At 47.4% G+C, this 26,422-nt stretch overlaps 2 protein-coding genes across 4 annotated transcripts in view; one reads left to right on the plus strand and one right to left on the minus strand.

Annotated features, from left to right (window-relative positions):
* The window catches only part of EDRF1 (erythroid differentiation regulatory factor 1), a 44,670-nt gene extending 38,112 nt beyond the window's left edge, over nucleotides 1-6,558 (plus strand). For all 3 annotated transcript variants that reach the window (XM_024254039.3, XM_024254041.3, XM_024254040.3), the window contains one exon: nucleotides 5,716-6,558. In XM_024254039.3, coding sequence (XP_024109807.3) covers nucleotides 5,716-5,887 — 172 coding nt within the window. In that variant the 3' untranslated portion in view covers nucleotides 5,888-6,558. The remainder of the gene's footprint in view (nucleotides 1-5,715) is intronic.
* On the minus strand, nucleotides 6,390-26,395 carry MMP21 (matrix metallopeptidase 21). Its single transcript, XM_002821257.4, has 7 exons — nucleotides 18,044-26,395; nucleotides 16,256-16,790; nucleotides 15,029-15,168; nucleotides 14,635-14,776; nucleotides 12,752-13,009; nucleotides 9,949-10,121; nucleotides 6,390-9,385 (listed from the first exon to the last, which is right to left on the minus strand). The coding sequence occupies exons 1-7, from the start codon at nucleotides 18,203-18,205 to the stop codon at nucleotides 9,086-9,088; spliced, it is 1,710 nt and encodes a 569-aa protein (XP_002821303.2). The 5' UTR covers nucleotides 18,206-26,395; the 3' UTR covers nucleotides 6,390-9,085.
* Between the last annotated feature and the right edge of the window lie 27 nt (nucleotides 26,396-26,422).

Genomic DNA, 26,422 nt, shown 5'->3' on the forward strand with positions numbered 1-26,422 from the left:
GAACAGGAAAGTTTATTTACCTTCATTTATTCCATTTCAGTACTCTTAACCTTTTTGTGTAGGTTTCTGTCTAGCATCATATTCCTTCTGCCTGAAAAACTTTTAGCATTTAGCATTTGTAGGTGTGCTAGCAATGAATTCTATCTTTTCAATTGAGAGAGTTTTTATTCCTTTTTCAGTCTTGGAAGATCTTTGAGCAGAGTATAGAATTCTGGGTTAACAGTCCTTTTCATTCAGTACTTTAAAGATGTCACTTCATTGTCTCTGGCCTGCGTGTTTTCTGACCAGAAGCCAGCTGTGTTTCCTACTTTTGTTCATCTGTTAGAAATGCATCTTCCTTGCCTGTAGGCGCCCCACCCCCCAGCAGTTTGACTATGATAGGCTTGGGTGTGTCGTGATGGCTTTTACCCCTGGCTTCAGCATTTTTCTTTCTTCTGTTCCATTCTCTCTCCTCCTCTGTAGCCCGTTATACCTATGTTAGACTGTTTGATGTTGTTCCACAGCTCTTGGATATTCTGTTCTGGTTTTTTTGAGGCCATTATTTCCTTTTTGTGATTTTGTCTGGATAATTTCTATTGAACTGTCTTCAAGTTCATGGATTCCTTACTTGGTTTTGTGTCATCTACAGTTGAACTTTTTGAAGGCTTTCTTTGTCTCTGTTACAATGTTCCTCATTTCTAGCAATTGCCCTGGGTTCATGCTTACAGTTCCAGCTCTCTGCTGAAATCACCAGTCTGACCTTGCGTGGCATCCGCCTTGTCCGTTAGTGTCTTGAACATACTCATTATAGTCCTTTTAAATTCCTATGAGATAGTTGCACCATCTGTGCCATCATTAGCTGGCTCTGCCGATTGGAAGTGTGCTGTGTTTCCTGGCCTCCCGTGTGTGGTTTGTTGAGAACTGGGCCTTATGCGTGACAGTGGCCAAGGGAAATGATTTGTTTGCCTGGAATTTTCTGTACTTTCTCCTGCTACGGCTTTAGTGTGGGAAGTGGAATTCATTTTTCTAGCCTGGAGTTGAGCTGTGGTTGAGATTTTTTTTATTGCGATGGTTACCTTCCGTGTACCACAGGCTTCAAGTTTTCCTAGCAGTCCTCATGTGTAGGGTGGAGCAGATCTGCAGAAGGTGATTCTTAGTGTCTTCTCTACCTTCAGCTCTAGGTCTTTCTTTTGTTTTGCACCTTAGAGAAGGTCTGTCTTTACACTCTCACAGTTCTCCAGCCATATTCCACTGTCACTGGTCCATCGGTGCCTTTTCGCCTGTTTGGGAGGGAGCAGGGAGTTAGCAAGGACTCCATAGTTGTTTAAACCTCAGTCTAGGCAGACATTCGTGTCCCTGAGTCTCAGGAGTGTGGCCTTCCCACTGCTCCTGCACCCTAGCCTAACCCTTCAGATTGTTTTTTCTGTTCCCTTCCCCTCTCTTCATTGACTTTAACCGATGCCCTAAGGTTGACAGGGTTCATTGTCAACAAGCCCCATTGAGGCTTATGTTTCATAGAGGAGAAGGGCCCAGGTGGGGTTGCCGGTCCCTCCCATAGCAGCTGCTGTTACCCTGTCACAGGTCTACACCAGGAGGGTCACTCTGTCAGGATTCTCACTGGTCTTTTATGTGGGCATTTGGTGAGGTCCTTGGAGAAAAGCCAGTAAGATGTGAACCCCCTGACTCCACAGAGGCCCTACACTTTCTCACCAGCCTCACTGGGCCCCCACCAACTCATTCACTACTTTACCTAAATGCTTACTGGCATCTGGCTGCATCTGCCACGGGTAAGGAAGGACTGTCCTTTCTCTCCCCTGCATCAGCCTGTCTCTCCTTAGATTGCAGGCTAGTTGGCTGCCCCACCTCTCTCATGGATTTAAGAAGAGTCATGACCTTGTAGTTTGCCCTGCTTGTGCCAGAGACTTTTTCCAGTTCTGCACCATGAATAGAAAATTCTTTCAATAATTGCCTTTGGACTAAGCACCATGGCTCACACCTGTGATCCCAGCTATTTGGGAGACTGAGGCAGGAGAATTACATGAACCCAGGAGTTCAAGGCCACAGCAAGCTATGATGGCACCACTTCACTCCAGCCTGGGAGACAGAGCAAAACCCATATCTCTAAAAAAAAAAAGAAAAAAGTTGCTTTTGAATAATTCTCTATAGTCTAAGGAGAGCTTTTATTTGGTTGTGTGTTTTTTTGTTTTTTTTTTTTTTTGAGACAGAGTCTCACTCTGTCACCCAGGCTGGAGTGCAGTGACGCAATCTCGGCTCACTGCAAGCTCCGCCTCCTGGGTTCATGCCATTCTCCTGCCTCAGCTTCCCAAGTAGCTGGGACTACAGGCGCCCGCCACCACGCCCGGCTAATTTTTTGTATTTTTAGTAGAGACGGGGTTTCACTGTGTTAGCCAGGATGGTCTCAATCTTCTGACCTCATGATCTGCCCACCTCAGCCTCCCAAAGTGCTGGGATTACAGGCGTGAGCCACCACGCCCAGCCTTATTTGGTTATTAATCCACAGTGTCTGCACCATATCCTGGTTGTGGTACACAGCAGCGGGTGTTGATACACTCACTGTAATTTAGCAGAGACATCCATCTTTCTGAAGAGCCGTAAGGCAGAGCAGATAGTGCATATAGTAACAAGGCTTGGAAAGAATTCCTGCCTTTTTCTAACAGCAGTGGGTAAAGTTTTTAAATTTGTATTGGTTTCCACAAGATAGCAATATAAATATATGATACGTGAGAAAAAGTGATTCATTGATTTTTCACAAGTCAATCATTTGAGTAATTGGTAATAGGTAATAGTTTCAGTTTTATCTTTTATAACTGTAACAGTCATATGTATGACCTAAGTAATTTTTATTTTAATGGAAGGTTTTCTAAGCTTCTGTTTATTTAGGTTATTAATATTCTGCTGAAAACTATTTTAATCTAAAGTTTTCATGCATGATGCATACAATCTTATTTAGCTGATTTATATTGATTTTAAGGTTTATTAAACTGTTAAATATGATACTGTGTTAATAAAGTAAACACTTTGACAAGTTTCAAAACAAAAATATTAATTACTAAGTCAGTGACTATTTCATTTTTCACTGATGTGCAAATTAAAACATCTATAATTTTATTGTTAAGAGGAAAATATCCTCTGCCACAGGCTTAGTTGTTTCACAGTGAATACATGAACATTCTCTTTTGCAATACAGAGGGAAATCAGAATGAGACCTAAAGAAAGAAAATGCAGTCAGCCCTCTGTATCCAAGGATCCTGCATCCACAGATTCAACCAACCACAGATTGAAAATATTAAATAAATAAAAAATAATACAAATTTAAAAAGCAATATAGTATAACAACTTTATATGGCATCAACATTGTATTAGGTATTATAAGTCATCTAGAGTTGATGTAAAGTATATAGGAAGATGTACGCAGCCTAAATGCAAATGCTACACCATTTTATATCAGGGCCTCCAGCCTCCTCAGGTTTTGGTTTCCTGGAGGGTCCTGGAACCAATCCTCCACAGATACTGAGAGGCCATGTTAAATAAATTTTTGTTTTATTTTTTGACTACTGCTTTTTCCACTTCATGCCCTCTGGCAAAAAAATAAACAAGGCTTAATAATTAAAATCTTAAGTTTATTAGATTCCTATAGAATTAGAGTGAAAGATGCATTTTACTTGTTTAAAAAAAATTTTGTTTTCATTTTCAGGTGATGCAGGCATTTCATCATCATACGACAACTGCATTGGCATTGACCTGCTAGAAATTCTAGCAGTAGCAGTTTGTTAGGCCAAAGGTTTTTTCTGTTTTCTTTTTGAATTTAGAATTTACTTTTCTACTGTGTTTTAATATTCATTGCTTTCACAGATCCAGGCCTCTTGACATTTTGGTGACTGTGATGTTTAATATAATGAAATACCATAAAAAGTAGAAGTAATCTCTGAAGATTCAGGGAGCTCTCTGCTGCAGTGCTAAGAACAGATCCTTCAGATTCATGGGTTGTTCCCATTAGATGTGTACATTTAATATTTGGTTAAGATTAGTAAAAAGGGAGATGAAAGAATGTAAGAAAAAGCCTGTGAGATGATGGAGCCCTCGGAATACGGGTCATAGGTCAGTGAAACTGCTGATAAGAGTGCATTAAAGAAGGCATGATTTGTAGAAATTGGAAGATGATGATTTAAGATTCAGAGTTATGGTTAGGACAAATCAAAAGATTTTAAGTTTATGATCCCTGCAGCCATCAGTTATCTTTAGGCACCCAACTATTAATAAAATGACGGTGTGATGTCATTGTCCACAAAGAATAATTCATCTTTCAAATGCCTTTTCTAATTGTTAAGTGCTAATGCCTTGATTACTGTCAGAGTAATGTAAATTTTCTATAAGGTTATCAAAGGTTTTGTGACTGTTAACTCCCGCAAAACTAAAATATAGCCAATCTTAGGCCCAGATTACAGATAGGGAATGCATTTGGAACAGTCACTTTTGCTGTGCTGTGGTTGTTGGGGGAAGGCAGGAGGAGATTTGCCTGATAAAATAAGTGGGAATTGGAGGGGAGAAATGTCTAAAGGCAGCGATGGGGATCCTGTGGAGGAGGAATGGAGCCAGGAATAAAAGAAAGGGGAATTCCTGGGGAAGGGAGCTCTGCACTGCTGGCTGCTTTCTGGCAAGCCTGACTGGCAAGCCCTTGGGTGAAGGGAGAAAATTTGTACCCCGAAGAGGTGAAAGAGCATAGCATTTGAAATTGGAAAACATGACATTTTGACCTTAATCCAAACTATTAACCCTTCTGGGCCTTAGGCCTGTCTGAGGGGACGGGATTATTGTAAGACTCAGATGTGGTCATGGACACTGTAAAGAGTTGTGGAATTGTTACCTGTTATCTGGTTATGTGAGCCAGGGGTCTCCACCTGGATTCATTAAAAAAAAAAAGATGCTAGATATGAACTGCCATGTAATTACTAGTCTTTATTTCCAGTAGTAACAAAAATAGAATTCACCGATCCATCATAAGGGGTAAATGTTTTCAGGACAAACTGTAAACTGAAACAGTTTTAAGGTAGAGTACTGTCTAGTACTCTTCAGCTGAGGGGCAGTCTTCACACAGAATTGCACTGACATTTTTAGAGTAAACTGAGATGCAGCAGTTCTTGTAGCTCAGGAATCCATGTTTAAATCCTAGGTAGTTCTAGCTCTAGAGATGGTAGTACAACAGTGGCTTTAGATGTGTGTTTGTGACACAGGAAGGCGCTTAGGCCGAGCTTGAGGAACAGAGGAAATACTGCATAGCTCCTTCTGTGCCCTCGGCCGGCTCCACTGTGTTTTCTTCATGGCCGTCCGTCTGTCACTGTCTTTACTGTGGTTTCCCCCAGTGCCTCCCTCCCCTCCCCCAAACTCCTACCTCAATAGGATGCAAATTCCATAAGGCAGGGGCTGCTTTTTGCCTGTTTTGTTCTCTGTCAAGAGCAATTCCTAGTACATAATAGGCATTCAAATATTTATAAAAGGAATGAGTACTGGATTTCACTGATGTACTGAAATAAATGTGTAGAAACAGGCCCGTGAGCAATAGGTAAAAGAAGGCAGGTCTGAACCTGGCAGGAGAGGAACGCCTGCTGCTCTGTGAAGAGTGACTGTTGGGCTGTCACTGTCCGGTTTTCTGGACCTCTGAATTGTCGGTAGGCATTGCTGGTCCCTTACCTGTCTCTTTTTCTTTTTTAACCCTAGCAATAACATCGAAGATGACGCAGTTCTCAAAACCAACAAGCACATTTACTCCCAGCTTTTGAGAGCAACTGCAAATAAAACTGCGACTCTTCTGGAAAGAATCAATGTTATCATCCACCTGCTGGGCCAGCTTGCCGCCGGCAGTGCAGCGAGCAGCAATGCCGTTCAGTGACTGCACAGAGCCGTGTCCCAGACACGCTGTCAGTGCCTTCAACACGGAGCCGGTTTGTTCATTCGGTGCTTTGTTTCATTAAATAATAGGGAAATATCCATTTAAAACAGGTATATCAGTGGAAACACAGAGTTATTTTAAGTGACAGACAAATTACGGTTGAGTTCTGTGGCCTCTTCACTTGAACTGCTAACATCAGAATCAAACTTAAAGCTTCCACTATTTATTTCTTTGAGAAGTACATAGTACCTCAATATTAACAGACTTGCTGTGATGCAGTTACACTTTCACATATTTTTGAAGTATGTCAAGCTACATGGGTCTAAGATGTGATTATTTTGGATAAAATGTTACTTTGGTCAAGAGAACTTTTATCCAAATGACATTACAGGTTCAGGTGGGTTAAGGAGACTTCCTGTACATCTACAGTGTTTCCTTTTAAATTGTCCAGAAAAAAGGTGTGTTCTTCATAAGCTTCAGTGTGGGATTTTTCAGAGACTAGCTGTTGTGCAATTTGCTGTATTTAATGCATGTTCTGAAAGGATTCACTTTTGACTTTATATGACAGTTGATCAAGAACAGGTACTACCCCTTTTTTTCATTTTAAACTTGAAACTGTGAATAAGGTAAGAAAACTATTTTGAATAAATAAACTATTTATTTAAAATGTCTTTGTATTTTTCCAATTTCCATTCTTCACATTGAGTTTTGGTTTGAACTCAGTCTAAAATTAATAAACTTTACAAAGCAAAGCTCAAAACATTAAAAGTAAAATTCTGCTCTCCACTAAATTCTCCCTAGAATATCTTACTTATTGCTGCTGCTACATGGCTCTTGTGCAGTTACACACGAACATCCCCTGTTCTTTGTAATGGCTATAGTGCACAAGGCTGTTTTCATTCATAATCCATATTTTCAATTTCAAGACAGTGTAACAGATAAAACAGGCTCTTTCGAGGTGAGGTAAAGGTCTGGACTTCTGTGCCTGACACCATTGTGGGTAGGTCTGCTGCGTAGGCCTGGGGGCAGGTGCACTGGAGATTCAGCCAGCTCCCTGCGGGCCCTTCACGGTGGCCAGAACCCCCTCCCACACCAGCCAGACCTCTGAAGGAATTCCAACTGTACTAGAAAACTGTCTAGAAGACCTAGTTTTAATCTGAATTTTTACAGAGCTATGATGTAAAAGAGACTTCTTTCTCTTTTACAGAGATTTTAGGTGTTTTCATTGGCTGAGTTTTTTTGTTTGTTTTGAGACAGGGTCTCACTGTCACCCAGGCTGGAGTGCAGTGGCACAATCTCAGCTTACTGCAACCTCTGCCTCCCAGGCTTAAGGGATCCTCCTATCTCAGCCTCCCAAGTAGCTGTGACTACAGGTGTGCGCCACCACGCCTGGCTAATTTTTTGTATTTTTAATAGAGACAGGGTTTTGCCATGTTGCCCAAGCTGGTCTCGAACTCCTGAGCTCAAGGGATCCACCTGCCTCAGCCTCCCAAAGTGCTGGGATTATAGGCATGAGCCACCACACCCAGCCCACTGACAGTGAGTTAACATCCATCATAGCTTAGCAGAATTCTGTCTTGCCATTTGTCCACTTAGTTGTTGTTTACTTAGTTTGCATTTTCCTTGGAACAGATTTGTATCGGTTTGCAAAAATTAATCACTGAAACATTTAAAGTTTTGCCTAAATTGTAAAGCAGTTGTACGAATTCAGCAATGTTTCATTTCAGTACCACTGTCATTCCGTTTCCCCTTGTAGCAAGTGTACACACATCATAAAACTGTCTTTGCCCTGCTAGATACACCTAGACACTTCTGTTGATCATAATCAAAGATGATATACCATCTTTTGGGTTAATGAATTCAAAAGGATATTCCTACTTAGGTAGGAATGAGCTGGGATTAGGGGTATGAGAGATGCTTATCTTTCCTCCCAGCCCCTCTCCTTGGCTGAAACAACCTTTCAGTCAAGAGGAAAATTTGTTCTTAAGCAAGTAAGAATACATTCTAGTTATCTTCCTTTGTCAAAGCAATAACATGAAAGTTCCTACAGGGGGGAATAAAGATCCTTATAAAATATATTTGTAATTTGCTGTTTTTAACTTAAAATTTCCTGAAGTACCTGTGTTTTAGCTATTCCTTTAGAAGAAGAAATTTGGTATTTGTGGCCTGATCATTGAGGCTACTGAATCCATTTCAGTTAATTTCAGATTTTGTTCACATCATTACAAATGACATTGGGTTTTTGTTTGGGTTAAGAGTTAATAGCCATATTATGTAAGAGTTAAAGGGATATAATGCCTATCCGAGATATAACTGATATTGGAGAAATAAAATTATCCAGCTAGCTTCAAGAGTCTCCTTTTGGTAGTCTGGTCTTTAGAACCTAAGTAAACTGTCATATAAAGTGGTAGGAGAGAACACTAAATGAATTACAGTGAACCAGCCAAAGCTGTTCTGTTCAGGGCCATTTGGGTTGCAGGCCTGTGTGTTCAAACAAGAGGGTGCAACTCACTGCAGGGCCCGAGACCACCACAGTGACACAGAGGAAGTGCAGAGGGCCCTGGGCTGGGATTTGGAGATGAGGACCCAGAGCTACCACTGGGTTTGACTTTTGGCAGGATACAAACAGATGAACTTTGGCTAATATGACTGGAAATGTGTACAGTAGCATCCATCCTGCCACGCTGACAGAGTTGTGAAGATCAAGAGAGAAATACACATGAAAACCTTGTGTACACTGTCTTTAGAGAAATGTCATTCTGACAGAGACTGTGGAGGGCAATTTATTTGAATCCCGTGACTTTCCCATTAAATCTCTCAGTAAAATCATCTCTGTGGCATCTCCTTCCTTGATAGCTTGACCCAGGGCTCTGGCCGCCCTTCCAACTCCCATCAATCAGATGGGCAAGCAGTTGGGATGGGCAGAGCCCCACAGAGTAGAAAGCAGGCAAAGATCATTGGATGCTTAGTTTTTGTTTTTTTGTTTTTTTAAACCTTTTAGGTTATGAATTATGTTTTCCCTGAGCAATTGTTTTTAAATCAAGTATTTTAAAAGTTCAACTAAGGCTTTTCCCATTGGGTTTTAACTTACAGTGCCATATTTTCTTCAGCTACTGAAAATCTGGTTTTCTTTGTAAACAATATCAGAATTTTTCTCTTAGCGAAGTCCTATGACTCTCCATTTCCTACTTTTTCTTATTACATGTTCAGTGTGGAGATATGGACATCACAAACATCAAACCACTTCTCTGAAATAAACTTTTTTGGAAATAAGCCATTAGCAGGAAGCCAGGAATTCTGTTGTTTGTCCTTGTCATTAACTACCTTCCAGTATGCATTGCCTTTGAAAAAGAAAATGGAGTTGTATGCATAGGAGTAATAAGCGGAATCTATATTTCTGAAAGGATGGTTTTGTGGTATTATTGCTGGAAAAACTTCAGTAGTCTTCTTTGGATAAGAATTAAGTACTCGATTTCTGTTGACATCAAATGCAAATACCTGCAAAGCAAATAAGGTAGACTGGCTCTTCTGAAAATTATTAATATTTTTTGGTTAATTTATAACAATGAGATGACTAACTCAAGACTTTGTACGAAATTCTTTGGACTTGAACTTCTTAATTTTCCATCATGCTCTGCCATTGCTATTTAGATCTGAAGTGAGTACACGTTTTTTTTGGGGGGCCCGGTCTCACTCTTGCCCAGGCTGGACTGGAGTGCAGTGGTGCAATCACAGCTCACTGCAGCCTCGACCTCCCAGGCTCAAGTGATCCTCTTGCCTCAGCCTCCTAGGCAGCTGGGAGCACAGGCACGTGCCACCACACCTGGATAATTTCTGTGTTTTTTGTTGAGACCGAAACATGGGTTTCACCATGTTGCCCAGACTGGTCTCAAACTCCTGAGCTTAAGTGATCTGCCCACCTTGGCCTCCCAAAGTGCGGGATTACAGGCATGCGCCACTGTGGCAGGCCGAGTACAGCTTTTAAATATGAACTTGGTCATCTGACGAATCTCTATTAGGGATGACAGAAGCATTGCTAGGCTGAAGAGCCTTCTACTTACAAGGGACTCCTTGAAGAAGTAAATTAACTTTTGTCTTCGATCATAAAACGCCGTGTCTAGGGGACTTGGGATGCCAGGAAATCCTTTTGAAATCAATTTGGGATAGCTTTTTCCTTGTTCATCTTCTGTGAGGGCCTGATCCTTGTCACTGTCATATCTCCAGTACTGATTTCCTGAGAGCCAAACAAAATACGTTCATGTGGTTTATTACTATTAAATCACGTGACAAAGAGGACAGTTTTCAATCTAGGTCTCAGCCAATCCTGTACAATGTGTTGCCATGATTCTAGGAGAAAGCGGGGCTTTCGGTATCTGAGTGAAGCCTCCACTCTGCCATTTCCCCGGGTCTTGAATTACTCCTACATTTAACCCAGGAAGTGCATTTTTCCTGGCCGTCAGTGCTGCCGTTGGAATGCTGGTTGCCTTTCACAGCGAAAGCAAACCCTGCCCCATGAACATCATCCTCCCGGCTCTCATCAAAAGCAAAAACAAAACAGCAAAAATCATGTCTTTTTTACCTTAGTATCTTAATGTTTTTTTCTTCTTCCTTTATAGTCTAAAGATGTTCCTTTTAATGTTAGTGGACCAAGGCTGGGAATCACTTTCCTATCCTAATCAATGTAAGTCCTCTTTTTACTGAAGAAATCATGATCCTTATGATTGGATTATACCTTGAGTGTTTTAGAGTCCTCTAATCCCAACACCACCCCCATCTTACAAATAAGGACACTGGAGTAGAGAGCTGAAGTGACTCGTCCACATTCAGACAGCCTAGACTGGGCCAGGAATGCAAGTCAGGACTCTCAAATGCCACTCCAGAGAGGCTCCCCACTGTCCTGTGAAATGGAACTTTGCTCCATTTTGTTTCAGAGTTCAGATGCTCATTTTGTGCTCTAAATCAGTAGAAGCTTATTTTAGCCTCTTCTTGTTAGTTTCTAATCCTGAATATTCGGCATCTTGCCAACAGAATAGACTAGATCCACTTAGATACTTTGGTGTTCACAGCTCACAGAACACCCCAAGCAGTATGTTCCTTAGCAACCAAATATTTAATAGACTTGGAAAAGTTCACCATTGAGAACAATGTGACGTTTGTCCAGTTAGAGATGCAGTTCACTCTAACAGGAATTTCTTTTAATCCAAACTATTCATAGCAAATTAAGATGTTTTTAAAGCTCCAAGAATAAAATACAGCTGTATTGTAGCAGTTACCCTATGATGACCTAAATCTATAATTAAGATTCGAGTGTTGCCAACATAAATTCTAGTTTGGGACTTCTTAAAACCCTGAAAGATGTGCTTCCAACTCTGAAAGACCTGAACTATAAAAGTCAGCTGTAAGTCGATTTTTTTATGTAACTGAACTAATTCTTCCTTTGTGTGATATGAAGGAAAACTGAGACCAAATTTATATACAGGATCCTTATGGTAAAATTTGCATATAAAGTTCATTCGGTTTGGCTCTCGCCTTGTTAAGTCTTTTTGAGCAATTTAAAGCCCTGTGGTTATATTACCAGGATTCAGGCAGAGGGGCTACACAACTTGTCTCTGGGTAGGAAAGGGGAAGGAAAAAGCAGTGACCACAAAATCATGTTTATGATCGGACTCTGTGCTGTCTGGTTTTGCAAAGGCAGCGTGCCTCGTGCATCGGGTCCAGGGTACTGGATGAGACCGGGTGTGAGTAAGGAGCAGCGGCAGTTAAGAGTCCCAGACCTGCCTTTCTTTGTGTGTTCCCCATGACCCCCCAGGCTCCACCACATCAGTTTCTGTCTTCCAGCAAAACACTGACCTTCCATGTTGAGCAATTGCCATTGATGGCTCATGGCCTGCTCAGTGAAGTCCAGCCCCGACACTGGCATTTGAGGCCCTCCGTGGTTGGGCCAACCGGCCTTTCTAGCCTGACCTCATCCCGGGTAAGTCTGTCGCCAGCTTTGATGGACCCCAGTCTCACAGCTCTGTGGATTTTTCACTCCCAGCCCCATGGCTTCGCTTCTGTTGCTTGTCTCTAACCACTTCCACGCCCTCATCCACTCTCCATCCTGAGTGCCTTTTTCTGGGCATCCCAGATCCCACCCATCCTTGAGTCTAGGCCAAGACCTGATTCCTGGGGGTGCCAGCACCCAATTCCAGGTGGCAGTGATCACCTCTTCTGCTTGGTCTGCCCCTTGAAAACACTTCTGTTGCTAGATGTCCAAGGTATTTTTTTTTTTCCCCTCCAGAACCAGATTAAAACTCCTGCAGGTCAGGGCCCTTTCTTACAGTTTTTTGGCAGCCACCTTAGTACCTAGGAGACTTCATTCGGTGACTTAGTGCCTTCTTAAAAAGATCAGGGGCTGGGTGCAGTGGTTCACACCTGTAATCCCAACACTTTGAGAGGCTAAGGTGGGAAAATGGCTTGAAGCCAGGAGTTCAAGACTAGCCTGGGCAACATAGTGAGACCCCATCTCTAAAAAACAAACAAACAAAAAAATTGTTTTAATTAAGCCAGGTGTAGTGGTGTGTGCCTATGGTCCCAGCTACTTGGGAGGCTGGGGTGGGAACAGCACTTGAGCCCGGGAGGTCAAGTCTGTAGTGAGCTGTGATTGTGCACTCCAGCCTGGGTAACAGTGAAACTCTTTCTCAGAAACAAAAACGGAATAGAACCCAATCCTTGTGCCCTCAGAGCTTCCAGTCTGATGGAGCAGACAGAAATAAAGCAAGTAATGAGAGCATTACAACAGATTCCTTGGTAGGGGCTCAAGACATTCCTTCTGAGTGCATTTGTTTAATAAGAGAAATAGAACCATCCATGAAGAATCTGTACCTTGAAAAAAATAACGTTCATCTCTTTTCCATGTCCAGATGTGAACAAAGGCATCTATGTTGTGTGTTGGGATTCCAGGCCAGCCAGTGAGGATTTGGATAGGGTCCCCATAGCGTGTCCTATTGTTTCGATTTTCATAAAGCCAGTACCAGCTGTTGCGGAAGAAATATGTGCTAAATCTCACCATCACCTCTCCATATTGGTTTCTCTCTTTGCGAATCCAGTCAAATGCAGTATCAAATGATCCCTCACAGGAGCCTTAAAAACAAACAAACAAACGAAAAAAATGGCCGCTTGTCACATACATGATGCAAAACTTATATTTTCATATTTGACTTGAATGAAGACAGTTGCAAAGCTGGGGTTTTCTATAAAAACACCTTAAAGCAAGACACCATGTAAGGCTGAAGTGGGGCCAGGTGCAGTGGCTCATGCCTATAATCCCAGCACCTTGGGAGACCGAGGCAGGAGGATTGCTTGAGTTCAAGACCAGCCTGGGCAACATGGTGAAACCCAGTGTCTACAAAAATAAAAAATAAAAATAATACAAAAAGTAACTGGGCATGGTGGCACGTGCCTGTGGTCCCTTGGCACAGGTTACTTGGGGAGCTGAGGTGGGAGGATTGCTTGAGCCTGAGAAGTTGAGGCTGCAGTGAGCTGAGATCAGTCCACTACACTCCAGCTTGGGCGACAGAGTGAGACCCTATCTTGAAAAGAAAAAAAAAAGATTGAGGTGGTGAGCAGAGGGAGCTGGAGGTGCTGGGCTGCCTGCTACAGTCCTGGCTCACATGCATATCCTGTCGTCATTCTTCACAGTGCCCCAGGCCACTCTCAGAAGCATCTCAATTTGGTTGTGAAGTTCTGTACGGTTGACCACCCTACATGCAGCTAGTGAATGCCTCCCTTGACACCTTGATGGCAGTTTGACTTCATTAGAGGGAAGAAGTTTGATTCTGGGCTCATGTAAGAGTAAGATTTCCACTGGGGCAAGTCCGGGTGTTCTGGCTGTTGTCTCCAAAGACACAGAGTGCTGAGAACGGGGGGATGTGAGAACAGAAATGGGGTGGCCTCTGTTAGGGACTTTTTTTTTTTTGAGACGGAGTCTTGCTCTGTCACCCAGGCTGGAGTGCAGTGGTGCAGTCTTGGCTCACTGCAACCTCCACCTCATGGGTTCAAGCAATTCTCCTGCCTCAGCCTCCCAAGTAGCTGGGATTACAGGCGTGTGCCACCATGTCCGGCTAATTTTTGTATTTATGGTAGAGACAGGGTTTCAACATGTTGGCCAGGCTGGTCTCGAACTTCTGACATCAAGGATCTGCCCACCTTGGCCTCCCAAAGTGCTGGGATTACAGGCGTGAGCCACTGTGCCCAGCCTAGGGACCTTTGAAGGGAAAAGAGGACAGCTTTATTCACTTGGGCTCGGTACTAAATCACTAGCCACTTTAATTAAATAATCAACCACTAGAACATTTGGCCTGAACGATTTTAAATCGAGATTGGAGCTTATCCTGGCCAGGCTAAGCTCAGTTTTTTGGGATTGCAGTAAACTCCCAGGGCTTCCAGTGTGTGCGTCTCTGGTGGGATGCCACAGCACGGGTTGGGGGCCTGCTTGTGTTGAGAAAACCACTGCGTTCACTGTCCTCCCGGGAAATGCACGTGATGAAAGAGAGGACACAGGAGGGACTGGCTGTCGACTGGGCAAAACCACTTTTTAACAGAGAATGGCATCAGGGAGCTAGAGGGCGGCAACCTTTGGGTGACATGAGTTGTACAACGTTGCGCTCTTAGGCCCAGGTTCCCAGTGAGGAGTGAGCGGGGTCCTGCTGTGCTCTGGAATACAGTGTCCTCCCCTAGCTCAGGGATGCCCTCCCCAGCAGTCTTACCATACAGCTTTTGAATTGCTTTCCTGTCCGACCAGTCCAACTCAAAGGCAGGCTCCTGGGGAATGTAATTTGGTTGCATTATGGATCCCGTCCTGTAGGTGTGAGGCAAGCCCAGGACATGGCCAATTTCATGGACGGCCACCTAGAAGGCGACACACACCATGGGCGCTGGGTGAAGCCTGGGCGATGGATCCCTGCGTAACAGACGCAGGCCTGCGCTTCGAGAGGGGCGGTGCTTGTGAAGAGGGGAGCACCGGTGGAACTGGGGAACCATTCCACGGATTCACCTCCTCAGAGGATGTGGATACTACATGGGAAAAGCTTGGACTTTCTGAACATCAGCCCATGAGCACTGCTGATGTCTTATCAACACGAGCGGTTCAGGACCACTGACCTTGAGAAGGCTGATGCCCATGTCACTGGTGGGAGGTGTGAAGTGCTCATCGTCATCAAAGTGAATGTCACCTAGGCGCCAGGCGTGTGCAAACTCCTGCCCGCTCCCATCGAAGGCCCGCGGACAGCCCAGGTGCCGACCTGACGAGGGGGAGAAGGAGATGGTCCTGGTGAAGGATGAGTGCCCCACATATAGACTCCTCACCTAGGGGGTCCCCAGCCTCCAGGAACCGGCAGCAGAGGCAGACAGAGTGACAGCTCCTGGATTAAGTCCTCAATGTGCGGAGGGTGGGAGACGGTTTGTTTATAAACTGTGTTTACAGTCGGCAGACTGTCAGAGACCAGCAGGCACCAAGTGGCTGGTAGCAGAGGGGAGGGGGGCTGGGTGAGAGCCGGGCTGGGGGCCTGGGAAGATGGCAAAAAGGCCTTACCCGGACAAGATTGGGGCTGGATCCTCGCCTCTGCGGAGGTCGTGAAATACTGGAAGCCGGGTCCCTTAAAATTTGTCTTTTTCAGCCAACCGTGTCCCTGTACTTCTCACCCTGGGACATTAACCCAGTGAGACCAGAAGACAGCCCGGAGCACCCCCGGGTCACAGATGGGGCTGCAAAGCGGCTTGTCTGCTTGTCTGCTTGCTGCTTGTCTCTGACCACTTCCACGCCCTTATCCACTCTCCATTCTGGGTGCCTTTTTGTGGGTATCCCAGATCCCACCCATCCTTGAGTCTAGGCCAAGACCTGATTCCTGGGGACGCCAGCACCCAATTCCAGGTGGCAGTGATCACCTCTTCTGCTTGATCTGCCACTTAAAAACACTTCTGTTGCTAGATGTCCAAGGTATTTTGTCCCACTTTTGTCCAATTGTACAGGGGAGGTGGTGGCACCTGTGCCTGGCCCCACCCTGACCTGAGGTCGGCTGCTGCTCCCTAGGGAAGCTGGAGGCACAGGCAGGGGGCCTGAGTGGGACTTTGAGGAGCAGCCGGGGCAGCAGCCTGGGCCCAGGGCCGGCCCTAGTGTCCCCATAGGCCACACCAGGCTCTCTGCAGGGTGACCATGATTTTGAGAAGACGACGCTGACCGGAGGCTTCTGCCTGCCCCGCTGACAGGTGCCCCTGGGACAGGCCGGGAGGCCTTAGCCCCCCATTCTGCAGGTGGCCGAGGCGGGGGTAGGTGCGCCGGGGTCCCCGGGGGGCTGGGGCGGGCAGGCCCGGAGCCCGAGGCGCTCTTACCTCTCCCAAAACCCAGCTTGATGTCGACCGCGGCCCCGGGGGCGGCCAGGTCCTCGCGGAAGTCCAGCGGCGTCACCTCGCTCCACATCCTGAAGGCCAGCGCCACGATGCGCCGCTGCTCGGCCGCGGACAGTTGGCTGCTCAGGGCCTCGCCCAGCAGCCGCCAGCTCAGCGTCTTCTTGGAGAAGGCCTGCGCGGCTCCGCCGTCGGGGGAGCCCCGGGGCTGCCAACCCCGCCGGGACAGGGACAGCGGCGCCCGCGGGGAGCGCCTGGAGCGGGCTCTGGTGGGCAGGCCCGGGGGCGAAGGCGGGGCGGCGGGGGACGGTGGGCGCGTGTCGGGGACCCCGCAGCGCGGCCGGTTCATGGTCGCCAAGGTGGCCGCGTCCAGCTCCCCGCTGGCCGGCAGCGCGTTCGCCCGCTGGAACCTGCGCACCGCCTCGGCCAGGGCGGCGCCCTTGGGGGTCTCCGGCGGCCCCTCGAGACTGGGCCCCCAGGCCGCCCGCACCCCTGACCAGCCGTATCTGGACAGGAACCGCTGTGGGAGAGAAAGGCACCCTAATCTGGGCCGCCTCGCTCGGGGCCCTCCCAGGCTGCCGTGCCCCAAAGTCTAGAGAGACAGAGACATGGGGACAGAGACAGAGACAGATAGAAGCAGAGAGACAGACAGGCAGAAACAGATGGAGATAGCAATAGAAATAGGAAGACAGAGGGAGAGATACAGAGAGCGGCAGTGAGAGACAGAGACAGGAGAGAGGTACACAGGAGAGAAGGAACGAGTCCTGGGCGCCTTCCTGAGTGCGGGCCCTGGATGGGCACCAGGCTGAGTCAGAGGCGCCCCAGGGCCCGAGGAGCAGGAGACCTGGGCAGCGGGGTAGGCGAGTGCTGGGAGGAGGTGAGAGGTCGCGGGGGAGGAAGACGCTCCCCCCGGCCATGCGGGGCAGGTCGTGCGGGGCAGGTGGGAGGTACCAAGGAAGTCCGGGTGTGGCCACACCGCAGAGAAGGCCATGGGGAGGCATGTCCTGAGAGCTGGGAATTCGAACTGAGGGGCTTGGCAGTGGTTGGGGCTGAGGACCTGGGGGCTTCCTTATGGCCGCACAGAGGGAGGGAGGTCGGCCGCCTCCACGCAGCTGAGGGCCTGGCTACCAGGCGGCTCTCCTGCTCCCTGCCCAGGCCTCTGGGGCACCGTGGGAGCTGGGGATTGAACTTGACCCTGAGCATCAGCTCCCGGCCTATGGTGACCACAGGACCACGTGCCAGGGCAGGTGAAGGGGCCTCATGGGTCTACTCCCTTTCCCCCACCACAACTCTCTGGAGGAGGGGATCGCCTACATTGGACTTCCTGGGTGCTTCACCACAGACTCCGGTGAAGCCACGGATGCCACCCCGGGCAGCTGTGAGGATCCTTACTACTGCGATGCTGGGGAACCTTGCAGGGCTGTCCCCTTCTCTACATGCAGAGACTGGCATGGCGAGCAGCCACAGAATACCCTCAGACAGTGCCTTGGCCACTGCAGTATCACATGCTTGCCTTTGGAAAGGCACCTGGCATTTGAGTCTGTTGTCTGCGCACTGACATTTCTTTCTCACCAGGGCTGACCTGTGGGGTTGTCGAATCAGGTTAAGCATCGATTCACGGTTGTTCCAATAGGAGCCACAGGAGCTACTCCTCCCTCCCAGCCCAGCCTGCCTGGCCCTTCTCTGCCTCTGCATAGCCGGCATCCTGGCCTGTGCCTGTGGGTGCGTGTGCACGTGCCTGGGGGCGTTGCTGTTCTTCCAGCTTCCTCCTACCTGAGCACCGTGGAGGTCGGCAATGGGCTTGGCCTGGCGCAGTGGGGATGGCTCCAGGTCCGAGCGGTCCCGGCTGTGGAAGAGGCTCTCAGGCTGGGTGGGCCAAGGAGCAGCCAGCCAGCAGAGCAGCAGTGTCGGACGGAAGATGGAGGCGGCGAGCATTGGCCTGGTCTGAACCCTTGCCCTTCCTGCCTGGCTTCGTCCCCGTCCCCGTCACCTCTCCTTAAGGAGCAGGACCTAGGGTGGCTTTTATAAGCTACCCAGGAGGGAGCACCCAGGTTTCCAAGCATTTCTCACCCAGCCCTGAAGTGTGCCCACTAGGAGGCCACGTCAGGCCCTGGGCTTGCTGCCTTTGAAGACCCCAGGCTCACCTTTCTTGTTGGTGTGAGAACTCCTTCTCTCACCTCCAGAGTTTGCCACGTCCTCGGATAATTACATCCTCCAGTTGCCAGTGCCTGTGGGTTCCATTTCTATGGAGATATACTGCGGGCAAATTTGCCGCTAAATGAGCTGTGGAATTAACAGAGGCACGAGACTGCGCCCCTAACAACATGCCTCTCAGAGCTGAGCCTGAGTTTAAAAACCCTGACCGTCAGTTTGCTTATAGTTTGGGTCACTTTTTTTCTTGGCGAACTGGGGTTTGGAGATTTTTAGTTTGTTTCTCAGACATTTTTTGTGTGGCTTTTCTTCTCTTTGTTTATCTTTATATAAAGGAGATCTGAGCAGATAGTATAAATTGTAAAAGTACTGAGAATGAAGAAGACATTCTGTGTTTCCGGTAGTGACATTTCAGTGAACATTCTTGCAGATACATATGCACAGGTGCCTAGAGAAGTATTTGTGTGTGTCTCTCATTTTACATGAACTCTATTCTCTATTCCTTACAAGCCAGCACAACGTTACAGGCACTTTTCTGTTTCTGAATGTAAGTATTTATCGTTCTAGTTAATGACTGCACAGTGTCCCATTCTGTGGGTAAAGATTTTTATATAAGGATAAACTAGAATCACCTCAGCCCACTTACTTTCCCCTCATGGAGAAGCCTCAAGTTTCTCTGGGATCCTGAAGACAGAGCCTTCCCTGAACTGGGCTTTTATTTGAGCAGACATCCTCCCGAGAGTGCAGACTGACTGGGTCACAGCCGTCCATGGGAATATGGAGAATCATAGAAATACAGAGAGGCCAGGTGCAGTCGCTCAGACCCATAATCCCAGCATTATGGGAGGCTGAGGCAGGAGGACTGAGGCCAGGAGTTTGAGACCAGCAACGGCAACAAAATGAGACCTCATTTCTGTCAAAAAATGTTTAAAAATTAGCTCAGCATCGGCCGGGCGTGGTGGCTGACACCTATAATCCCAACACTTTAGGAAACCAAGGTGGGTGGATTGCTTGAATCCAGGAGTTCAAGACCAGCAAGAGTTCAAGACCAGCCTGGGCAACATGGTGAAACCCCATCTCTACTAAAAATACAAAAATTAGCCAGGTGTAGTGGCATGTGTGCCGATAGTTCCAGCTACTTGGGGGAGCTGAGGCTGGAGGATCACTTGAGCCCAGGAGGTTAAGGCTGAAATGAGCCGAGATCACGCCACTGCACAACAACTTGGATGACAGAATGAGACCCTGTTTCAAAAGGAAAAAGTGGATAGAGTGATGTGTGCCACTTGCAGACCTGAACTCTAAGACAACCCTCGTATTCTCTGTGGTTTCTCTTCCCTCAACTCCTGACCAGATGCAGAGCATCCAGCAGAAGTGGATCCCTGAATCCCCCTATGGAAGGCCACCCTCAAACCCTTGACTGCTCTGTGACAGGAGCAAGAAACACAACTGTATTGTGTGGAGCCTAAGATTTGGGGTTGGTGGGTGCAGCAGTTAGACAACCCTAATACAGGCCACTAAATGCTTAGTCTGTCCCCAGAAGGACCCGTAACATGCTCCTCATTCCCCAAGACCTGTCTCCAGTAGAGACTACAGCTTGCCCTTCCCTCCCTCCCTGGTGAAGGCTGCACAGGTCAAAGAGCAGGATGGGTTTTCCCGTCCCTGATGGCTGCCTCCACTCAGGGAAATGCCCTGCTCCTGTGAGTCTCATGACAATTTTCTGGGTCACCTCCAGCCTTCCTAGTAGCTGTCCTCTCCCCAAGATGCATTCGCCCCTTTTCTTGCAGAGTTCTCCTGTATTCCATGTCCTTCCGTTGTCCTGGCTGACCCTGGCATCACTATGAATGACTGGTGCATTGCTCTGACCTCCCCCTCCGTGACTGTGATCTGAAGATTCTCACCTCCACTCCACTTGAGTCACCCATAGCCTTGCCTGGCCCAGCCCTGGCACCCCCTGGACTGCTGTGCCTCTGATCCCACAGGCATAGGCAGCCCCTGATGCCCACCATTGGCTCTCCTTGGAGCTTCTCACCCTCTTGTCCCTATTGCATGGCCCTCTGACCCCCAACTGCACCAAGGGTCCTGAGGGTCCTTCTGCCTCACCCACCTAAGTTGTCTTGGATCCTTGGTTTTTACCCTGTCCAGCTCAGATCCCACAGACGCCAACCAAGCCCTTGCCTGAGAGCCTCCCACCACCCCTGCACTGGGGGCCACACCCTGGGCGGATCTGGCTTTCTGTCTCCTCTATCTTGCTGAGCACTCATTTGCTCATCCATTTCCTTTAAACTCATGACTATAGCCCCTTCCCCGTGGGCTCCTGCGCTGCACAGCAACCCCCTCATCTCCCACTTTCCTGAGTGTTTCCTTTCCTCCTCTCTTCTTGGTGGGTCACATACAGCCCTGAGGGACCCTCAGGGGCAGGGGAACAGCAGGGGAAGGGCAGAGTATGAGGAGGCAAAAGTAAGTAGAGTTCAGGTTCGCTGCAGGAATTTCTACGCCAGTATCCAGAGGGCTTGCAGGAAATGAATTAAAGTTCTTTGGGCACTGTGATTTTGCAGATGAGAACTGAGAATTTTATGTCAAAGGTCTCCAAGAAGAGCAGGTGTGCACAGGCCTGTGTGGGGCTATCCATTAGTTATTCATTCAGTCATCATGCAGCAAATACTTATTACTGTCCTAGGGACAGGGAATACAGAAATGAACATGACAAATTCGTTCCCTACTGTATTAGTCAGGGTTCTCTAGAGGCACAGAACCAATAGGGTAGACATATTAAGTAGTATTAACTCACGTGATCACAAAGTCCCACAATAGGCCGTCTGCAAGCTGAGGAGCAAGGAAGCCAGTCTGAGTCCCAAAGCTGAAGAACTTGGAGTCCAATGATCGAGGGCAGGAAGCATCCAGCGCAGGAGAAAGATGTAGGCTGGGAGGCTAAGTCAGTCTAGTCTTTTCACGTTTTTCTGCCTGCTTTATATTCTGGGAGCTGATTAGATGGTGCCCACCCAGATTAAGGGTGGGTCTGCCTGTCCCAGCCCACTGACCCAAATGCTAATCTCCTTTGGCAACACCCTCACAGACACACCCAGGATCAATACTTTGCATCCTTCAATCCAGTTAAGTGGACACTCAGTATTAACCATCACACCTACCCTCATGGAATGTAGATCCTAAGTAGGGAAGACAGACAATAAACAAAAAAGAAATGAAAAATTCTTGTATTTTTAAAATTTGTATTGTTTTTTATTGCTGTATTGTTATTTTTTATTTTTCAAATATTTTTGATCCTTGATTGAATAAACGAGTGCAGAACCCTCAAAAAAAAAAAAAAAAAGAAATGAAAAATTCCAATAGCGACAGGTGCTAGGAATAGAATTAGGGAAAGTGAGTGTCTATGGGGAAGAGTGAATATTCAGGTGAGCAGGAAAGACCTCTTGTGCAGATGAAATCTGGGCAATAGCAGAAAGATCAGAGGGATTCAGTCACATGTGACTGGGGGTTCGGGAGTGGTGTACATTTTAGGCCAGGAAAGGGCAAGTGCACAGGCCCTGAGGCTGGAACTGGCTGGGCAAACCTACAATAGTAGGGAAGAAAGAACAGCCTGGCTGGACATGAGTGGGAGGAGTGAGCTGGGAGGGGAGGATGAAGAGCAGCACGTGAAGGTCAGATGGGGAAGAACCCATAGGGCAAATGAGGAGTCTGGATTCACCGTAAGTTCAGGTGGAACATTTTGAGTGGACAATGCCAGGACTGGCTACTTTTTAAAGAACCTCTGTGCAGTTCTGAGGTTGGTGTAGGCTGTGTCTCCTGGGGTGAAACCCTCTGGCTATTGTCAACTCCTCTCTGTTTTTCTGACTGTGCCGCACCCTAGAACACTTTCCTGGGCTCTAGGACACTGGGCTTTCCGGGGAAGGCACAGTCCTACACTGTGACCCAGGGGATCCATTCCTCATTGGGCCCACATCGAATGCTGTGGGGAAAAGGCAGGACCTGGGATGCTGGGAAGGGGTGCTCAGGAGGAGCTTGGGCACCCACCACGATCCTTGTTCTGCTTGAAGCCTGGCAGTTCTGTCCATTCCACCAGCTCTGGTCAAAGACTGTGCTTCTTAAAGTCAAATCTGAAAACTTGCATGACAGCTGTCCTCAGTGGGGTAAGATGATTCCCCTTAGGGATTACTGTGGCTTAAACGTTTGTGTTCCCTCCACAATTCATGTTGAAACTTAATCCCCAGTGCAAGCGCATTAAGAGGTGGGGCCTTGAGGAGGTGATTGAATCATAAGGCTCTACCCTCCTGCCCTTAGAAGCCAGGCTTCAGAGAGCATTCAGCCCTTTGCCCTTCTGCCATATGAGGACACAGTGTTCAAGACACCATCTGGCAACAGACACCAGGCCCTCGTCGACACCAAGTCTTGCTCTTGGACTTGCCAGCCCCCAGAACTGTGAAAAAAAAATTTATTATTTATAAATGACCCAGTCTCAGGTATTTTGGTATAGCATCACAAATGGACTAAGACAGGGATCATAGGCTTGAGAGCTTCATTACTGAAGGGTCTTGTTTCCTAAAGTTATTAGTCTTTAAGAAACTTTATGGGTGCGGTGGCCTTGTGCAGCTTGGGTGCTTGACTTGGGGAAGTATGTTCACCGTGTGGACGTTTGCTCTTCTTTCGGAGGATTCTTCTCTCCAATTATTACTAAGCTTTGGAATGTACTGGCTGCTTAAGGCTGAGAATGTTTGATTAACCAAATTTTCATTGCATGTTACTTGGATTTCAAGGAAATCAATTGGATTTAGGAGGGAAAATGTCAGAGGAAGACACGTGACCTACAATAAAGACAACATGAGGGACAGGGGCTCCTGCACAAACTGGTTCCTGGTCTGTGTGGGCCACCTCCCGTTTCTGAGACTGGGCAAGGGTTTGGCTCGGAGCTTCTGGAATCTCTGTAAGCCATGAGATGCATAACCTAATTGTCAGTGGGAGAATTGAAATTTTTTTCCCCTGAAATGTTCATCATTTACAAAATGGATTTGCTTTTTTTTTTTTTTTTTTTTTTTTGAGATAGGGTCTCACTTTGTTACCCAGGCTGAGGTGCAGTGGCACAGTCACAGCTCAACTGCAGCCGTGACCTCTCTGGCTCAAGTGATCTTCCCACCTTAGCCTCCTGCAAGTAGCTGGGACTACAGGTGTGAGCCACCATGCCCAGCTAATTTTTGTATGTTTTTGTAGAGATATGCTTTTGCCATGTTGTCCAGGCTGGTCTTGAACTCCTGGGCTCAAGCAATCTGCCCACCTCAGCCTCCCAAAGTGTTGGGATTACAGATATGAGCCACTGCACCCAGACTGGATTTGCATATTCTTAGTATAGTTGGACAATAATATTTGGAAACAGTCATTCCCACAGGAGATCTTTGAGCCTTATGTTCAGAGAGGGGACAGTTCTGACTCTGAAAGTGAGCAGGGCTCAGGGGGCCCAGGTGCTGGGGAGTGATGCCATCAGCACCAGGGCAGGCTTGTTGTTTCCAGCTGCATAGCACACCTGTGAGAGGGAAAGACTCTTCCCAGTGTCTGTCCTGATTCCCTTCTGTCCAGACTGCATTTTGGTCCCTTTTCATCCACAAATAAACCCTTTCCCCCATCTCTGGACTGGCATAGGACCCTCGGCCTCCCTGGGGAGAACTGCTTGTGTTTTACACACATGAGAGTCTGCGTTTGGGGCTTGTTCCTCCCCTCAAAGGATGCACATGGAGGCTGCTCAGCGGTTGCGGGAGGGAGGCACCGCTCACTACCCACCTGCACTTCTCTGCCAAGGCACACCCAGGCCTCCTGGCCTCCGGGTGAGAATTATGCTCATTGTTGCTGGTGGTATCCCTCAGAAAGCTCCCAACTGGTTCTGCTCTGAGAGTGGGGCCCTCTGATGAGGAGATGCCCTCAGTGTGCTGGTCAAACCCAGCTCTTCTCAGGGCAGCTGCCAGGGCAGCAGCAATGATACCAGCAGAGAAGCTGAGATTTCCCAAGCACAATGGTAAATTCTGTATGTCAGTGTGACGGGGCCAAGGGATGGCCACAGACCTGGTAAAACACTGTTCCTGGGTGTGTCTGTGAGGGTGTTCTGCGAGAGATGAGCATTTAAATTAGTAAAGAAGAGCCAGCCTCACCAGCCGGCAGGAGTCATCCAGTCCACTGAGGGCTCCAGGAGAACGAAAAGGCCAAGGAAGGGCAAATCCTCCCACTTCCTGAGCTGGGACATTCATCTTCTCTGCCCCTTGAATCCTGTCCATCCAGGTTCCTGGGCCCTCAGACTCCGGGACTTACAGAAGCACTGCCTTCTCCCCAGGCCTTCTTCAGACGTGGACTGGAAGTCCCACCACCAGTTCCCCGGCTCTCAGCCTCCAGGCTCAGGCTGAACTGCAAGCACTGGCTTTCCTGGGTCTCCAGCTTGCAGCCCACAGATGCTGGCCTCCTTGGCCTCCAGAATTATGTGAGACAATTCCCCTAAGTGCCCCCTAGTCTGTCTGTCTGTCTGTCTGTCTCTCTCTCTCTGTCCATCTATCCTATTGGTTCTGTTTCTCTGGAGAACCCTAATACATTGAGAGAGAGAACCCCAGAAGCAGACCAGACTCAGAGGGAGGAGGAAGCGGTCTGGCCTGGCTCAGAGATGGGATCTGGCTGGTTACGTGGGACTCCTTTCCGTCCCTGGAAATGCAATTTTTACAGGACTTGGGGGTGTTTGGGTGAGAGATGAGGAAAAAGTTACGAACTCCCCAGTTCCAGAAATTTAGTCACACGATGAACACTCAGTAAAGTAACTCAGTAACTCAGCTTGGTGACAGGCCTCATGAGTGTGAATCATGCAGAATTTTCCATGCAGATTAAAGCCCCTGTCGCCGAGGTTACAAGGCAAAGCTCAACCCACTGCTGCTGGACCCATCTGCTGGCCTCTCTCCCATCTGCACCACGTGGCCTCTGGCTCCTGTCACCCCCCATACTCCTGAAAAGCTGCTACACATGCGCCGCTCCTGAGGGACCCATCAGGCTGAGAACCTGATGGGTCCACCTCCTTCCCTAACCACACCATGCCTGGGTCTCTCTGCTGGCTTGGGGAGGGGACACAGGTTACATGTCAGAGGGTCCAGAGGCTTAGAGGTGGACACGGTACCCTGGAGAAGGGTGTAGGAAGGAACCATCTCAGGCTCAGGCCCAGTTCCTGTCCTGCCGCCGGAAGCAGGTTGATGCTGAGGAATCTTTTTGTTGTTTCGGTTGCTTTTCAAACACTTTATATAATTGCACAAGGCATAAATCTATAAATAATATGCAAATACACAGCTGAAAATTGAACTTGATAAAAAGATTCAACAGTAAGTATATGAGGGACTTCTAGTAACCAAATATATTCTTTTTCTTTTCTTTTCTTTTTTTTTTTTTTTTTTGAGATGGAGTCTCGCTCTGCTGCCCAGGCTGGAGTGCAGTGGCACCATCTCAGCTCACTGCAACCTCCGCCTCCCAGGTTCAAGCAATTCTCCTGTCTCAGCCTCCTTAATAGCTGGGATTACATACATGCACCAACATACCTGGCTAAGTTTCTGCATTTTTAGTAGAGATGGGGTTTCGCCATGTCAGCCAGGCTGGTCTCGAAGTGATCCACCCGCCTCGGCCTCTCAAAGTGCTGGGATTACAGGCATGAGCCACTGCATCCGTCCAAGATTTTCTTAAAAAGGCATTTTATTCAAACTCGAAAACGGTTTATCTTGATGTTTGCTCTACCAATTCACTTGATTATTTTATCATTTAGATTTGATTGTAAAAGAAAAAATATCGTAGTAATAGTGGCTTAAACAAGATAGAAGTCAATATGTCTTTTACACTCAAGAAGTCTAGAGTAGGGATAGTTTTTGTGCCCACAGTGTCATCTTGTTCTAGAAAACTTCCTTTCCCCAATGTCATCTCAGGGCCCAAGATGGCTACTGGAGTTCCAGCTCTTTTATCTGTATTCCAGGAAAAAGGAAGAAT

This window comes from Pongo abelii, chromosome 8, assembly GCF_028885655.2.
Source record: "Pongo abelii isolate AG06213 chromosome 8, NHGRI_mPonAbe1-v2.0_pri, whole genome shotgun sequence".
In the NCBI taxonomy this organism is placed as follows: domain Eukaryota; kingdom Metazoa; phylum Chordata; class Mammalia; order Primates; family Hominidae; genus Pongo; species Pongo abelii.

Excerpts from the sequence above, each read along its gene's own strand:
- MMP21 (XM_002821257.4), bottom strand. The coding sequence starts at position 18,205 with ATGCTCGCCGCCTCCATCTTCCGTCCGACACTGCTGCTCTGCTGGCTG. Across the intron at positions 13,010-14,634 it reads AGCAATTCAAAAGCTGTATG|GCTCCTGTGAGGGATCATTT; the intron begins GTAAGACTGCTG and ends TTTGTTTTTAAG. Across the intron at positions 9,386-9,948 it reads ACTTCTTCAAGGAGTCCCTT|GTATTTGCATTTGATGTCAA; the intron begins GTAAGTAGAAGG and ends TTTGCTTTGCAG.